Consider the following 17468-nt stretch of genomic DNA (forward strand, 5'->3'; position numbering starts at 1 on the left):
TCATTTGGAGTTGTGTTTATGAGCTCTCCTGGTATGTATCACAGAAATTTAAAAGGAAGTCAAAGACCAGAAAAGCAATGGTCCACTAGATCAAAACAAGACTATTTTCCACTCCTTTGAACCAACCTCAACTTAGTGAAGTGGCTTATTCAGCCCACTCAAGTCTAGTTATGATTTAAATCAGAAGCTATAATTTAATACCTGCTCAACATTAAAAACAGTAAGATCATTTGAATACAAATTTTATTTAATAAAAAGGCTACATGATTCTTAACAAAATAAAAATCAGAAAAACTTCAAACGCTTCCCTTCCAACTCTGTGGATGCCTCTGTGTTGCTGGGCTACCAGCCCCACCCCAATGACCACGCAGCCTGGACGGGGTGCGTCAGGCACCGCTGGGTGCCAGGGAAACCTAGGTAAGAACACGCCTAGCCCATCTTCCAATCAGAAGTGAATGCTGGCCTTCCGAGCGACAGGTGAGGTATGTGCAAGGCTAGAATTCTGAAGGGTCACAGACTTTGTTCCAGGGAGTCGGTCTTGCTCCTAGTTTGCATGTCTGTGGGTCTGGACTGAGCGAAAAACCGGCTTGTCCACGAACTCCACGGTGCACAGTTCCGGGCCGCCGTCCTGGCAGGGCGCATGCTCCAGCTCCAGCACCACGATGGTGTTTGGGGTCGAGGTCACCAGGATGTGCTGAGGCACGAACAGGGTCATCTGGGGGCCCCGCACTGGCCAGTAGCGGCCGAGGTTAAAGCCGTTGATCCACACCTGACCCTGGAAAGAGAGAAAACCATCAACCCAGCTGTGCTGACCCCTGAGGGGCATGAGAACCTTGGTGCAGGGGGCGTGGGGTGGGGAAGCAGGCAGTGTCCCCAGGAAGATGCTCAACTTGGGCAGGAGCTGGGTGGGAGAAGCCACTCATCCCAGTACCCACCCTGCTTCAGGAAGAGACGTGTTTGGTCCCTCCTGTGGCTTCAGTGCCGCGCAGGTCAGCACTGGATGACACTGCGGCACAGTCACCAAGTTTCTGAATTTTGTCCTGGGTCCGGCGCGACGTAGGGGTGGGGTGCCTGTCTGCACACGCCCGCCTCTGCCCGAGGCCTCTGTACACAGTCGCCTCCCTGCCTCCTCAGGAGACGAGCTTTGCCTCTGTGCTCCCCCCTCCTCCAGGCAGATGGGGGCCTTGCTGCCCGAGGTAAGCAGGAGCCCAGCAGCCCAAACACATGCGCCCTCTAGAAGGATGGGGAGTCGAGGAGGGAGAGGCTGGCCGCCCAGGTCGTCTACCTTCTTGCTACCTTTTGATGGTTTTCACACCAGCATAAAAGTGAGGGGTGGGGACTTGCTTCAAGGAGCACAGAGTATCCTACAAGCTGCGAAGACTTCTGCCGATGCTGCTGCTAAGTCGCTTCAGTCGTGTCCGACTCTGTGCGACCCCATAAGACGGCAGCCCAGTAGGCTCCCCCATCCCTGGGATTCTCCAGGCAAGAACACTGGAGTGGGTTGCCATTTCCTTCTCCAATGCATGAAAGTGAAAAGTGAAAGTGAAGTCGCTCAGTCGTGCCCGACTCTTAGGAGTAGGAAAAGCTGCTTCCACCGCAAAACCCAGAAGGAGGAGAAAGTTCTCGGGAATGGGGCCCGGGCTGGGGTGTGTCTGCACAGCGTGAGAGCAGGAGCTAGAATTTGCTGTCAGGTGGGACTTAGCAGTTGATGGAATAGGTGGACCATTCTGTTACGGAGAAAGCAAGGGAGCAAAGGAGAGAAGGTCACACACAAGAGAATACCTGAGAGAGGATGGAGGAAGGAAGAAGGGAGGAGGAGGGGTGGGAGGAAGAAGCACCAAAATTGGCCCCACAATGGCCCTAATGTCTTGGGGAAACATCCTGCAGAGGTCCAGCCCCGGTTGCCCCCTGGAGCCCTGATCCTGAACCCAGCTCTGGGTGCTCACCCTGGAGCTACCTACTCAGGTCTCACCTTTGGGTAATTTTCAGCCCCCAGGTGGCCCCTGGATGCAAGCTTCCCACCTGGCTTCAAACCTTATTCCTGCCGCCTCCTGCCTGTATGACCCTGGGCAGGTCCCCACTCCCACTGGTACCTGGGGACGGGGGGTAGGCAGGAGGAAGCCGCGCATGGTCAGCATGGCGTGGCTGCACCCCTCACGCCACCCAGTGAAAAGACCTTGGCCTCCACGTCCCCTTGAAAGGAAGCCAGTGATGGAAAGCCACCTGTCTGTCGGGATAAGTCATTTAGAAAAAGGGTGACAGTTTCACACTTCTCAGAATTATTTTACTCTTGTTTTTACCGCGGGATATGCTATCTCGATCCATGCCGAAGGTACATGCAAACGACAGCTTCACCAGGGTTTATCACATTGAAGATCTGGTGGTGCCCCGTTTCCGCAGTGTTAGAGAACAGTAGAGGCCGACTCTGCAGTCGGGGTAGGGGCAGATGGGCTCCAAGGGGAAGCGAGGGAGAGCGCTGTGAGCAGCACGTGTGGGCAACCCCGGCCCCACCTTGCGTCCTGGCCACACCGAGGACCAGTCCCTGCCAAGATGCTGCCCCTCCAATACCTCTCCCGCTGCACCGAGCGGGTCTCCTGTGTTGGTTATTGGGACTGGGGAGCTGGGTGAGAAAAGGCGCCCCCAGCTCCCTCCAGGGTTAGGGGGTGCAATTCACCTGGCGGAGGAGATGAGGTGCAGCGGGCTGGGGCCCCAGGAGCACCTTGCTTGACACTGGAAGGTGGCAGGGGAGCTGGGCCACTGTCAGGGGCTTGCACAGGTAGACAGGGGACTGGCACCTGTGGGCTCAGCTCACCCTTGGTCCCCCAACTACCCCAGGTCTAGCTTATCCCCCAAATGCTGCCCTGCTCACAAACAGTGCAGTAGCTGCACGAGCCAACAGCCCTAAAGACCCCCTCCATGAGCTTCCAGGGGTACCACTTCCTCCTGGGAGCCCCTCGAGGTGCCGACTGGACCAGCCGGGGAGGAAGATGAGCGTTTCTGCCTTTGATTCTCCAGTCCCTCTTCCAGCTCTCGCTTCCCCGGCTGCCCCCACATTTCTGGAAGGTCCAGCTGCCACCAGTCAACACTCAGGGTGGCCCCACTTCCCAGACTGCTCTGTGACTGACAGATGTAACCCCTAACCGTCACTCCTAGTTGCTCATCAAAGTGGATGTAATTTTTCTTCTGACCCTCCTGGCTTTGGATCATCTGTTTAAGTTTTCTTTTCTCTCCCAAATTATCACCCATTTGGAGCCTTCAGCCCCCATCTGGATTCTGCCTCCTAACTCACCTAAGTGACTCTAACATGTAGATATTGTGCCTGGCCCCTTCTCTCCAACCTTCCCCAAACTCAGGCTTACAGGATCTTTGTTGTTGGTGGTTAGGCTCTAAGTCGTGTCCACCTGTTTTGTGACCTCATGCTGTAGGGTCATTCTGTAGCCCACCAGGCTTCTCCATGGAATTCTCCAGGCAAGAATACTGCATTTCCTTCTCCAGGGGATCTTCCTGACCCAGGAATCAAACCTGTGCCTCCTACATTGCAGGCAAGTTCTTTGATTTTGGTTAATTCTCCAAAGCAAGAAAAGTCTTCAGGACAGTTTCCCTCTACTCTCCGTCCTGAACAGAATGGGCGTGCGGGGATGCCTATGACAGTTTGGTTGCCCTTCCAACCCAGAGGAATGAAGGATTCGGAGAGCACAGGTCATGGTACATAGTCCTGAGGCCCTGCTGGTCCACAGAACTGTCCACAGAGATGGAGGGCTTGGTGTTGCCCCACAGGGTAGCTACCTGCACTGACCAGCGGCTGGTGCAGGGAGGAACTAAATTTTCACTTTGAATTAATTCAAAGGTAAATGGAAAATAGCCAGGTGGCCGGTGACTGTTGTGCTGAGCAGCTCAGCAGAGGTGTGGTGAATGCCCATCACTCCATCATCAGACCCATCTCCCTGCTCCTACCTTCCCAGCCAGTTCTTCAGACACATTCCGGGCAGCGCTGGCTCAGGAGCCTGGAGCCACTCCCCACCCCACCCCACCGCCTGGGCAGGTCCCCCTGCTTCCTCTAACTCTAGATCCCAGGCTCCACATAGCAATCCCCCACACTCCAAGCCTTCGGATCCCTCAAGTGTCCACCCCATCACCACCTCCACAGAGAGAAGGTCATCTCACCCTCCTCAGTCCTGGGGCTTCCAAGTCCCTCGCTTGCCCTTTAATATGATTCTTCTAGTTACTGTCATTGTTTGCACACGCAGTCACTTGTTTGACTACTGGTTTATCAGCTATTTGCAGCAGAGAGACATACAATGTACACCCATGACACCCAGGAGGTAAGACTCGTGGACGATTCTGCCCGGGCAAATACCCAGCCCCACTTCAAGAATACTCCTGTCCCTCCCCTACCAGCTTAAGAATTTTAGGGACTACTGTTCACAGGCAGAACAATGCAGCATTTGCCTACTCCCTTGATTAACACTGTGATTTTTTTAAAACACAATTTTTTACGGCACTAAAAAACCAGTTTAGGACTTCCCTGGTGGTCCAGTGATTAAGAATCCGCCTTCCAATGCAGGGGACATAGGTTCAATCCCGGGTCTGGGAAGATCCCGCATGCTGTGAGCAACTAAACCCGTGTCCACAGCTTCTGAAACCCATGCTCTAGAGCCTGTGCTCTCCAACAAGAGGAGTCACCGCAATGAGAAGCCGGCAGCGGTGCTACTGGCGCGTGGCCCTCGATCGCGCAACTAGAGAAAGCCTATGCTCGGTAACACGCAGCCAAAAAAAAAAATCACTTTGAAAGAGTCAAACTGAAAAAAAAATCTATTAAAATATATATGTACATTCTGATTCTTGTTTCCCTTTTAAAAAATTATGCTGAAATTATTGGTGGGGGGAGAGTAGGCCCATGTGATCTAAATAGACATAACTCTTTTTTTCCCTTTTGTTGTAGCCATGTGGCTTGGGGATCTTAGTTGTTCCCTGCCCAGGGATAGCACCTGTGCCCCTTGAGGTGCAAGCTCGGAGTCCCAACCATTGGACCTCCAGGAAAGTTCCTAAAAGTAGACACACTCTTAATCAACACAGTTAAGTATTAATACATACTAAGGCCGAGCATCTGTAGAGTGAACACTGATGGCTTCAGAGTTTCCCTGGGTTGTCCCAGCTGAGACATCTCCATGACAAATGCTGACTTTCTCTGACTGTGGCTTGACCCCTGACAGACTCCCCGCTCTCCGCTAAATATTATCACCAAGGTTGTAATAGTTCCAGTGAAGGACAGGTTCCTGGCAGTGACTGACTTGCTTCTGTGTTAATCAGGCAGACATGTGTCTGTCTGTCTGTTTTCAATTCTCCAGATAAATAGAACCCTCTGAGAAGAATGTAAAACAAAAGATTCAATCCTGGTTTAAGTCATAGCTTCAACATTCTCAAATGTGGTCAGGAGTTCCTTTAACAACACCAAACTTGGGTTGAAGGTTGACTCTGTTCTACTCTGGAAGAAGACATTTAGATACTTGGAAGACTTAAAGGTCCATTTCTCAAGGTTAAAAGGTTCTCACATGCATGATTCATGAGTATTTATGGTGCTAACTTGGGAGGAAAAAATAAAGAAAAAAAAGTAAAACAGTGAGAGATAAGATGTTAAATAAACCTCCACACAGGAGAAAACCAAAATCTCCCCTGCCTTCAGACCCCAAGTCTGTGGCTGATGCAACACCTTTCCTTCCTCCTTTGTCTTAGAATAAAAAGTTTATGGTTTCTCTGTATTTTAGGACAGACCCAGATAGAATCGAAGCCACGAAAATGCAGAATATTAACATAAAGGATGAGTCACTTCCTGCTCTCAGCAAACCCCCAAAGATAAATTCCTTCCTTTTCAATTCGCCCTGGGTGCCAGCATCGCTTGATCTTTTTATGGAGCATCTCCCCTATGACTTTCCTCATGCGTCCTCACATTCCTGGAACGAAGCTAAGAACTGGTAAGCGAAAACCATCTCTAGGCAGCATATACCATTTGTTGCGGAGTCCATGCACTAAAATTTGTAGAGATTCTCTTTTACTCAGAGCCCATTTACTCCTGTTGGCATACAATTCTTACAAGCCTTGTTACTAAATTAATATACATTTGGGCAAAGGTGTCTATCTAGTTTCCAAGTTCACAGGACTTGTGATTAGAAACAATGAAGTGGAAATAGTAAACCTTGTTAGGGGTAGGAGAACTGTAAATCAGGCCAAAAAGAGTTGAAAAAGCATATCAAATTCAGAATGAAAGTAGGGTCAAACAGGGCTAAGACTTCGTGGTAGGCTGCAGACATGCCCACAACTTTTCACAGCATATGCACTCAGGAAGTAGAATCTTGGATGGGGCTGGTCGAGTGTTGGGCAAAGAACATGGAAGAAGTGACATGTGAATTCTGACTTGGGTCTTAAGAATCCTTGCACGTCTGCATTTTTTTCTTTGAACACTACCAGTCATCATATGAGCAAGCCCAGGTTGGCCTGCTAGATGATGGGAGAGACACAGACCGATCTGTACGGCCTCAGCAGACAGCCAGCCAAGCCCCAAGACGAGGGCCTCCTCACTGACTGGAAGGGCTTGCCCAGCCAAGACCAGCGAAACCACAACCCAGTCTGCCAACACTCCCAATCAGGAGCTAAATAGAGGGTTGCTGTTTGACACCACTAAGTTTGGGGTGGTTTTTTAGACAGCGAAAGCTAACTGATAACACAACTCCATGGCCATCAGTGTACAGCAGCATGCTACTTTTCAGTAAAGTAAATGATGTCATTGAACCCAATTTCACAAGAGTAGGGTTATCCTCTACTAGTCAGTTCCTCTTTCACCAATTAGCCTCCAAATCCCATCTCCAAGTCCCCACCTCTGTCGTATCTGTACCTCTCTCAGGGTTGTTGTAAGTAAGTGAGAGGATTCAGGTGAGCACTCAGCATGGTGGCTGGTGTGCAGGGAGCTCTCCACAAGACTGCTGGTATTGTTTCCCACAGCTGGGCCCCTTTTCCATCCTCTCTGCTGCACTAAATTCCAGCTTCCTTCCTTGTCCCTGGACCACTTCTCCTGCAGAAGAGCAAGTGTTGGGGAACGAGGAAGAAGGGGCTCTCTTATATACATCAGACGAGATCTGAGGCCTCCAGTGGTCAGTCCACCCCGGTGGTTGGATGTGGTGTTCCCCGTCCTCAAAAATGATGAGCTGGAAATCGGGGTGTTACATCTGTGGGGATGAGCTCCCCTCAAAGTGTAAGCAGAGGGCCCTGAATCAAGTCCTGAAAACTGAAATACAGACAGAGAAAGAAAAGCCTGAGAAGGAACGAAGACAGGGTAGGAAACCAGAAGTTCGTAGACATCAGGAGAGCTTCAAGGGAGGGCGTGGTTACCTGTGTCAGATGTTACTTGCCAAGAAGTTAAGTGAGACATGTCTGGGGAGCATGTCACCACGTGGGTGTCAGTGATCTCAGCAGGGACAGCTTCCGAGCATGGGTGCAGAGTTCCTGCCCACTGCCGTCCACTCTACAGACTGAGTCCTTTCCTGACAGGCATCTTCCCGCTGCATTCCCATAAGTGCTGAAGTCTCCCCTTTAACTTGCCTCACACAGCCCGGCCCCCACAACCTGTACAGAATTATCCATAGAGACTCAAGATTGACGGGTCATCTAGAAGATGACCATCAGGTCTGGAAACAGAGATGACACAATTTCATTGTGCTGAATGCAACTTTCCTTTTTTGCTGTGTTCCAGACTTCATGGCCACTCCCTGTGACGACCAAGAGCGGATAGCTCTTCCTGAATGAGCAGGAAGTACTTGAGTGGCCTCTGACCCCCACCGTGCTCCTGAGTCATTCCCCTCAGAGGCTGACAGTGCCATACCTCCAGTTGTGTAGGCTCCAAATTCTGGAGTCCTAGTTCTGAACAACCTGTTGGGGATTCCCATGAGCCCCTCCTCAGATTCAATAATGTCCTAGAATGGCTCACAGAATGCAGAAAAACACTTTACTGATATCTATGGGGTTATTATAAAGGATACAACTCAGAAATGGCCAGACGAAAAAGATTCACAGGGCAAGGTATTAGGGGTGCGGGGCTGAGCTGCCGGCCGTCTCCATCTGTACCTCCCGCCCAGGTGTAAGCTGTCAAGTGTTCACCGACCCAAAAGCTCCTGAATCTTGTTGTTCTAAAGTTTTTTTGTAGAATTTCATTTCCAGTCCCTGACCCTAACTCCAGAGGTTGAGGAAGGATGGGCTGAAAGTCCCAATGTCTAATCACATTGTCTTTCTGGTGACTAGGCCTCAGGATAGGACTGATCACCAGAAAGACCAAATGATTAGAGAGCTGGAAATGTCAAAAGCAAGATTCAAAAAGAGTCTCCAAATAGAAGATAGTTACCAACCCTTCATTATAAATTTTTTTATCCATGGTTCTTTTACAGCTTCTTGCTTTTCATCTATATTCAATGTTGATTTTTTTTGGTCACCAGCATGTGGTGTCTCCGTTCCCTGACCAGGGATCGAACCTGTGCCCCTGGCAGTGGAAGCTTGGAGTTCTAACCAGTGGACCACAAGCGAGGTCCCTCTATGTAGCTTCTTAATGTTCAAAGCTTAATTCTGGTAGAGGAAAAACCGGAAGTTATCCCAGCCCTCTCACCCCCATGCTCTGTTAGGCACCCAGACCTACTGCAAGTGGTAATAAATGTAGGAAGTCTACAGAGGATATTCATGTGGTGTCCTCCACATGCATCTGAAGGAGAGATAAACAGCACACACGTCACTGCAGAGACAGAGTAAGGGTTTTAGGTCTGGCCCATCTGGCACGCTGGAGCACTGAAAAGCAATGCTCGCTGTGGGGAGTTTGTGGTCGGACGAGAGTTCTGTGCAGACCAAGCGCTGGTCTGTGTCTCTTGGATGAAGCCAAACATGTCAGACCACTTCCCAAAGAAATCCCAGTTGACGTTCGGGCATTTAACCAGAAAGCCACATCCGACCCAAGTATGGCCGATTAATCAGAAGTGACTTTTTTTTAATCTCCTGAATCTCCTTATCAGTGACTTCATTCACCCCATCAAAGTAGTTTCTCTATAACAAGTGAATGGCAGAAGTCAAAGGGCCAGAACAGGGGCCTCCTCGGGGCCTCCCAGATGGAGGATAGAGCGGGTTTGGTGTCGAAAGGCAGAGTCTTAGAAACCGCCCACGCTTTGGGTGGTCCATCCCCTCTGCATCCCCCTGGTCTGCTAAAGTGCACATCCTCCCAAACTCAGAACTCCATGCCCTGGGAAGGGGTGTGTGATCTGTCTGCCGTGCATGTGTCGATCGCTCAGAACCTCAGGAGCTGGCATGGATGGTCCATGGCGATAGGGACCACCGCTCGCTGGAAAAGAATAGAAAACGCGCATGCTCTGTCCTAGGCATGATAAACGTGTGTTCTCTGACCTTCAGACCTAGGCAACCCAGGCTCACAAATCTCAAGGACAGACCTTCTGGTGTGTGTGTGTGAGGGGGTACAGCTTTACTGAAATGTAATTCACATACTATATAACTCCCTCATTTCAAGTATACAACTCAATGGTTATTAGTTTACTAAGGAGCAATCCAACCATCACCCCAAAGAAAAACTCTTCAGTCTTTAGTATCCACCCCCACCCCTTTCCCTAATACCCCCTTTTCCCTGCTCTAGGCAACCACTCATCTTCCTGGGTCTATAGATCTGCCTGTTCTGGACATTTCACATACATGGTACCACATGGTATATATGGTTTGTGACTAGCTTCTTTCACGGAACATGTTTTCAAGGGTCATCCATGTCGTTCATTTGTCTTTTTAATATTTTGATTTATTAACACTGCTGGGTGGACTTTCCTCTAGTTGTGGTGAGCAGGGCCTACTTTCCCTCGTGGCGTGTGGGCTTCTCACTGCGGTGCCTTCTCTTGTTGCGGAGCGAGGGCTCTAGGACGCACAGGCTTCAGTGGTCGCGGTGCACGGGCTTAGCTGCTCTGAAGCATGTGGGATCCTCCCCGATCAGGGATAGAACCCGTGTCTCTTGCATTGGCAGCTGGCTTCTTTACCACTGAACCACCAGGAAAGTCCTGTTCATTTGTTTTTACTGCCAAATAATTTTCCATTAAACGGATAGGCCATAGTTTGTTTATTCATTATTAGTTGATGGGCACTTGGGTTTTTTTACCTTTTAGTTGATTCTGGATAATTCTGGGTAATACTGCTCTGTACATTTGTGTATAGTTTTTATCTTTATTTTTGGCTGAACCATGCAGCATGTGGGATCTTAGTTCCCCTGCGTACTAGTTTTTGATGAGACGTATGAATTAGATGAGTTTCTTGGGTTCTAAACACCCTGACATATTCATAAATATTGTGTGCACATGTACTTTAAGATTAAATTTTTTTTTTACTTTTGACTGCACTGTTTCTTGGTTGCTTTGTGCAGGCTTTCTCGAGCTATGGTGAGGGGGGCTGTGGGGGCTACTCTTCGTTACTATCCAGGAGCTTCTCATTGCAGTGGCTTCTCTTGCTTCAGAGCACAGTGGGCTCTGGAGAGCGGGCTCAGTAGTTGTGGCTCACGGGCTTCGTGGCTCTATGGCATGCAGAATCTTCCCAGGGATAGAACACGTGTACCCTGCATTGGCAAGTGGATTCTTATCTACTGCACCACCAGGCAAGTCCTGTACATGAACTTTTCAAGCATAAAGGTGCAGAAAACCCATCAGACTAAGTAAGTGAAGAGCTTCTGCCTGGATCATTAGTACAAGCTCCCCCTGGCCTTTGAGGCCCTGTACATGCTGCCGGCCTTTTCATCTGGGCCTCCAAGTCAGACAGACCTAGCGCTGGGGAGCCTTTTCACCAGCATGTCTGTACCTCACACCAGATACTGAGGTCTTTGAGCCTCTATCTGCTCATCTGCAAACTGGAGACACTACCAGGACATCCTACCACAGGGGCCTCCTTTGATGATTATAAAGATAGTGTCTCTTAGGTGCTGAGCAAAATGCCTGGGTCAGTAACTCTTGGGTGTGACACTTCCATGACCTGGCCAAGGTGAACCCCTTTGACCTCCAAAAACATGCTATGCTTTTCCATTTATTTTTTTCCTTTATATCTGCTATTCTTTCACTTGGAAGTTCCCTCCCTGACATAACCTCTAATTCTGATGAAGGACTTATCCATCCTTTGGGTGTGTTTCAAGCTCCATCTGAGCCTTCAGCCCTGCTCATAACTCCTGGGAAAGATAATGCTGTCTTTATGCGTTACATCTCTTGAAGGTTCTTTCTCTAAGCCATGGAGCTGATGCCACCTGGTGAGTCACCGTTTGTGTTGGCTCTTCTCGTGGGCCTTGGTCCCATACCCCCAGCAACAGCCAAGCCTCTCTTCACCAAAGGGACCCTCAGAAGGCCTGCACTCTACTCACCTCCAAACGCACCTCCAAGAGGTTTCTTCCAAGGGACCCAGCAACATAATCAAGTCCCCTCTTCCACCTGAAGGCAGTTACAGAGCAACCAGGCCCAGGGAGGAGGCCAGATAAACCGGGCACTTAAAAAAAAATGCCTCTCGTGAAACTTATGGCTCAGCAGGTGAAACTGGGGCGCCAGCTTGAGTGACGAAGTGTCATGGCTGCTGAGTCTAGACTGGGCTCTAGAGGGATCAAGGGGGACAAAGTGTCTAGGAGGGTTTCAGAGAGGAGTTAATGCCAGTCTTGAAGTTGTGAAAACCCAGTGGGCACAGAGAGGGAATGAACAAGAGTGAACAGAGGACACCAAGAGGGAGAAGAGGGCCAGTAACGAGGGAAGGGGACATGGTGGAAGAGCGGGGTGAGGAAGCGGGAGGGAGAGAATGAGCATGCGCAATCCACTGGGAGGATCCGGGGAAGGCTATACTTTGTTTCCGGGTCAGGCCTAACTTTGTTTCCGGGTCCCAGCGGCCCTAGATATTGCTTCTGGGCTGCATGCAACAAGGAGTTGGAGAGAAGACGGAGAAGCTGACAAAGTGCAAGAGGAGGAAAAGAGAGAACAGGAACTCGGCCTGGAGGAAGAAGGTGGGGAGGGGGTTTGGAGCTTGCACTTCCTTCTAGAGGCCACGGGGCAGGAAGTGAGGGTGGAGGCAGAAAGATAAGTCTGACAGGAAGCTGAGGAACAAAGGATCTCACCTGATAGCGTCAAGTAGGGTGAGTCCTCTGTGGAGGAGGTGGGGAGGAGGCAGGTGGTTTAAGGGAGGTGGTGAGAGTTAGAGGCCAGCTGGGGATAGGGAAGACTTGCTGGGCAGCTTGGGGACCTCCAGAGTTTGGACACTGAGGGGACGAATATGCCAGAGAGGCCACACCCGGGGTCCTCAGTTACCGAGAACTAGCAGAGAGAGGCCAGTGCTGAATCCATTCCCAGTGAGGGTGAACAAGGAGTGGAAGGGCAAGGGGGCCAGTGGATTGAGGGCTCCTAAGGAAAAGACTTTTCGCTGGAGAAGACTCTGATGCTGGGAGGGATTGGGGGCAGGAGGAGAAGGGGATGACAGAGGATGAGATGGCTCGATGGACGTGGGTTTGAGTGAACTCCGGGAGTTGGTGATGGACAGGGAGGCCAGGCGTGCTGCAATTCATGGGGTTGCAAAGAGTCGGACACGACTGAGCGACTACACTGAAGGAAAAAAAATGGTGGTGTCGTCTAGGCAGGATAGGGAAGAACTGTGGCCCTGATGGTGGAGTTTCAGGTCATCTACAAGATCCAAGAGTAGACCTGGGAGCCTTGAGAATTTTGAGGGATAGAAACATATGGCCAGAGAGAGGATGCTGCTAAGTCGCTTCAGTCGTGTTCGACTCTGTGCGACCCCATAGACGGCAGCCCACCAGGCTCCCCCATCCCTGGGATTCTCCAGGCAAGAGTGCTGGAGTGGGGTGCCATTTCCTTCTCCAGTGCATGAAAGTGGAAAGTGAAAGTGAAGTCGTTCAGTCGTGTCGAACTCTTAGCGACCCCATGGACTGCAGCCTACCAGGCTCTTCCATCCATGCGATTTTCCAGGCATGAGTACTGAAGTGGGGTGCCATTGCCTTCTCCCAGAGAGAGGATAGTAGAGCTTAAAATTACAGAAAAATGTTCACCAGGAAATATATGCTTGGGCGATAAACTAAGTCTCAATAAATTTAAGAAGATTTTGCAACCATCACCACAATTTAATTTGGGGACATTTCCATCACCCCAAAAAGAAACCCCATACCAATTTTCAGTCACTCTCTATTTCCACCCTAAGTCCTAGGCAGCCATTCATTTACTTTTTGGCGTTTCTGATTGGCCTTTTCTTTTTTTTTTGATTGACCTTTTCTGAAGAATTCAGACAAATGGGATCACACAATATGCAGTCTTTTATGATTGGCTGCTTTTACTTAAGGGTCTTCAGTCTTGCAAAACACCTCCAAGGGAATGGTCAGTCTTTGGATGGGGTGTGTTAATCTCTATTCACAGGTGGGCAGGGACCTCCAGGGAGGCCATTAAGTATGATTATAATAATAAAGCAATGAAAATCAAGTCAAAGAAACAATTTTGAACAGGGAAGCAGAACTGGCTTCCTCCTTGCAACATTCCTTGAAGAAGGTGATGGCAACCCACTCTAGTACTCTTGACTGGAAAATCCCATGGATGGAGGAGCCTACAGTCCATGGGGTTGCAAAGAGTTGGACACGACTGAAGCGACTTAGCAGCAGCAGCGGCTTTTACTTAGCATAATATTTTTCAGATTTATCCATGTTGTAGCCTGTATCAGTAGTCTGTCCCTTTTTATTGTGGAATATCATTCCATTATATGGATATTGCATAGTTTCTTTCTCCATTTATCAGTTGATGGACATTTTGAATTATTTCCAACTCTTGGTTATTTTGATAATGCTACTATGAACATTTGCATATAACTCTTTGTGTAGACACATGTTTTCATTTCTCTTGGGAACAGCTGGGAGTAGAATTGAAGGCAATGGCACCCCACTCCAGTACTCTTGCCTGGAAAATCCCATGGACGGAGGAGCCTGGTAGGCTGCAGTCCATGGGGTCACTAAGAGTCGGGCACGACAGGGCGACTTCACTTTCACTTTTCATGGTAATTTTAGGAGAAATTGAAGAAACTGCCAAACTGTGTTCCAAAGTGTTTGTACCATTTTACAATTCCACTAGCAATGTAGGAGGGTTCCCATTTCTCCATATCCTTGCCAACATTTGTTCTTGTCCATCTTTTAATATTACAGCCATTCTAGTGGGTGTGAAGTGGTATTTCATTGTGGTTGATTTGCACTTCCTTAATGATTTGCACTTCCTAAAAGCATTAAGCATCTTTTCACATACTTATCTTCTTTGGTGAAATGTCCATGCAAGGCCTTTGCCCATTTTTTGAGTGGGTTGGTTATCTTTCTATTACTGAATTCTTTATATATTCTAGAACCAAGTCCTTTGTCAGATATATGCATTGAAAACATTTTCTGCTAATCTGAAGTTTGGATATTCATTTCTTAAATAATGTCTTTTGAAGGGAAAACATTTTCAATTTTGATAAAATCTAATTCATCAATTTTTTTCCTTTAAGGATTATGTATTAGGTCTCAAGTCTAAGAAGTCTTTGCCTAATGCAAGATCAGGAAGATTTTTCTCCTTCTTCCAGAAGTTTTATATAAGAATTAAGTTAGAAATAAAAAAATAAAAAATGCTTCTAAAACAAAAACACAGAGAATTCCTTGGTGAGCCAGTGCTTAGGACTGTGTGCATTCAATGCTGAGGGCCTGGGTTCAGTCCCTGGCCAGGGAACTAAGATCCCACAAGCTGTACAGTATGGCAAAAAAAAAAAAAAAAAAAATATATATATATATATATAATATTAAACAATGCATATTTAAATCACTTATGGTTCAAAGAAGAGATATTAAGGGAAATTAGAAAATATTTCAGACAGAATGATAATGAAAACATATTTCCATAAACATGTAAAAATCAAACATTATAAAAGGGCACTTATTAAACACATGCCATGTGCATCTTCGGCTTCCCTGGTGGCTCAGCTGGTAGATAATCCGCCTGCAATGCAGGAGACCTGGGTTTGATCCCTGGGTTGGGACGATCCCCTGGAGAAGGGAATGGCTACCCATTCCAGTATTCTGGCAAAGAATCAGACACGACAGAGCAACATTCACTTTCACTTTCACATGTGCGTCTTCTCTTGCAGCTTTTTTTCCAGTATTTTTTTCCCTCTTCTCCTTCAGAGCCAAACTTCTCAAGAAGAATGTTTATCTTTAAGTATCTGTATTTTTCATGTTTCCATCTCCTCCCCCTTCAGTCCTCAGTAGAAGGCTGTTTGGCTTGCAGTGTTCGCTCCACTGGCTTAGCCCTTACTGAGGGTCCCTGTGACCCCTGGTGCTAAACCCAGCAGAGATGCTTCAGTCTTCATCTCACTTGCCTCTTGGCAGCATAAATGCTGTTCTCCTCCCATTTGTTTGGTCTCTCCTCACTCTCCATCATGTTTGTGTCTCTCAAAGATCAGCTCAGTGTCTTCCTTTCTTCCTTCTGCATCATCTGTCCTTAGAGGAACTTGTCTACTGGTCATGTCTTCAATGACCATCCATATACAAATGATCTCATTCATATATTCCCAGCCCAGATCCGTCCTCTGAATACCCACCCATAAATCCAACAGCCTCCTCAAGTACCTTCTCTCCGCTATTCCCCATGGCCTAACTCAACTGTCCACATCCAAACTCATGATCATGCTCTTCTAGCACAAATCCTCTTTTGAAATTTCTTCTTTCAGTAAATGGTGTTATCTTCCTAGCAGCATGCCTAGAACCTGAGAGTCACCTGATATGTCCTTCTCTTTCAATACCTATGTCCAATCTATCACTACCTCTTTATGGATTTAACTACAAACATCTCTCAAATAGTGTGTCATTGCCATCTTGTCCCACCAACCCCGTCTGGCAATGAAACTATGGTCCAGCCTCCTAGCCAGTTTCCCTGAGCCCAGTCCATCCCAGGGTCACAGAAACTCATTGCATCACAACCATGCCATGTCACTCTGTTTTGGTGGCTCTCAAAAGAAAGATAAAACTGTAATGTGGTTAAATACCCTGTCCTGATCTAGTCTCTACCCACTTTCCAGCTTCTTCTCTGAACCACAACCCTTCTTCTCTGTGTTCCATACAGTTGAGTTCTCTATGAGTTCCTCATTTTGGCCACTTTTCCTTCTAACCACATAACATTGGCATGTGCTAGCTCCTCTGCCTGGCGTATGTTTCCCTCCCCTTTCTGCCATGTTAAGTCCTATTCAACCCCTCTATCTCTGTCAAGCATCATGTTCACATGTCCATCATGTTCCCTAACCACCTTAACATGGGCAAATGCCCAATTATTGTCAACCTCCATATCTCTTCTTAGCACCCATTGCATCTGCAATTGTATCATTTAATTTGAGTGATGATATGATTTGGGTATGCTAGATTTTAAGTTCCATGAGAGCAAGAGGGCTTCCCTCGTGGCTCAGATGGTAAAGAATCTGCCTGCAATGCAGGAGACCTGGGTTTGATCCCTTGGTCAGGAAGATCCCCCGAAGAAGGGCATGGCAACCCACTCCAGTATTCTTGCCTGGAGAATCCCATGGAGAGAAGAGCCTGATGGTCTACAGTCCATGGGGTCACAGAGTTGGACACGACTGAGTGACTAGCACACGCCCAGACTTTAAGTTCTGAGAGAGCAAGAACCATATCCAGTTCTCTTCATTTTTGGATCCTTAGTGCCTGGCACAAGGTGTGGGCACGTTGTAGTGAAAAGGAGCAGGACCCTATGGGCCTTCCCCCACCATGCTTCCTGCCTGCCTTTTGTCTGTAGAAAACCTTTAGCCAAAGGATAAGTTTAATCAGAGAACTAAGAAAATACAGAAGCAAAGGAAAATAATCAAATAGGATAAAATAATAATAAAGTCAGTAAGCAAAGTCAAGGAGCTTTAGTTTCTTCTCAAGGGTTTTAGATAGTATTAGAGCCATATCCTTGGAGCTGTGTTGTAGATGCTGAAACCCCCACCAGGTGGAAGACGTTAACTACATGAAGACCAGACTATAGCCCCACGAATTGGCCCCAGGGAAATGGAAGCAAACCGACCCCAGAACTGAAGATTAATTGCACTTAAAATAATCAAGATGACACTGGTCAGGGATTTCCTGGTGGTCCAGTGGTTAGGACTCCACACTTCCACTACAGGCAGCCCGTGCTCAAGCACTGGTCAGGGAACTATGATCCCAAAAGCTATGCAGTGCGGCAAAACAAATACCCAAAATGCTGTCAAAAAAGCTGTGCAGTGCGGCAAAACAAATACCCAAAATGCTGTCAGACCACTGCATGATCAATTTCAAGGCGACTCAGAGCTGACTGTAGCCCCCTCCCGAACACCTATACAACCCTGAAGATCCCCTTTAAAAGCTCTTGCTCACTGCTTGTCAGTGGGAG

At 48.2% G+C, this 17468-nt stretch overlaps 1 protein-coding gene across 1 annotated transcript in view; it reads right to left on the bottom strand.

Moving 5' to 3' along the window:
* Positions 1-226: 226 nt before the first annotated feature.
* The window catches only part of GLB1 (galactosidase beta 1), a 103647-nt gene continuing 86405 nt past the window's right edge, over positions 227-17468 (bottom strand). Inside the window, exon 16 of the mRNA XM_005898140.2 lies at positions 227-775. Coding sequence (XP_005898202.1) covers positions 545-775 — 231 coding nt within the window. The 3' untranslated portion in view covers positions 227-544. The remainder of the gene's footprint in view (positions 776-17468) is intronic.

The sequence above is a fragment of the Bos mutus genome, chromosome 22 (genome assembly GCF_027580195.1).
Source record: "Bos mutus isolate GX-2022 chromosome 22, NWIPB_WYAK_1.1, whole genome shotgun sequence".
Classification (NCBI taxonomy): domain Eukaryota; kingdom Metazoa; phylum Chordata; class Mammalia; order Artiodactyla; family Bovidae; genus Bos; species Bos mutus.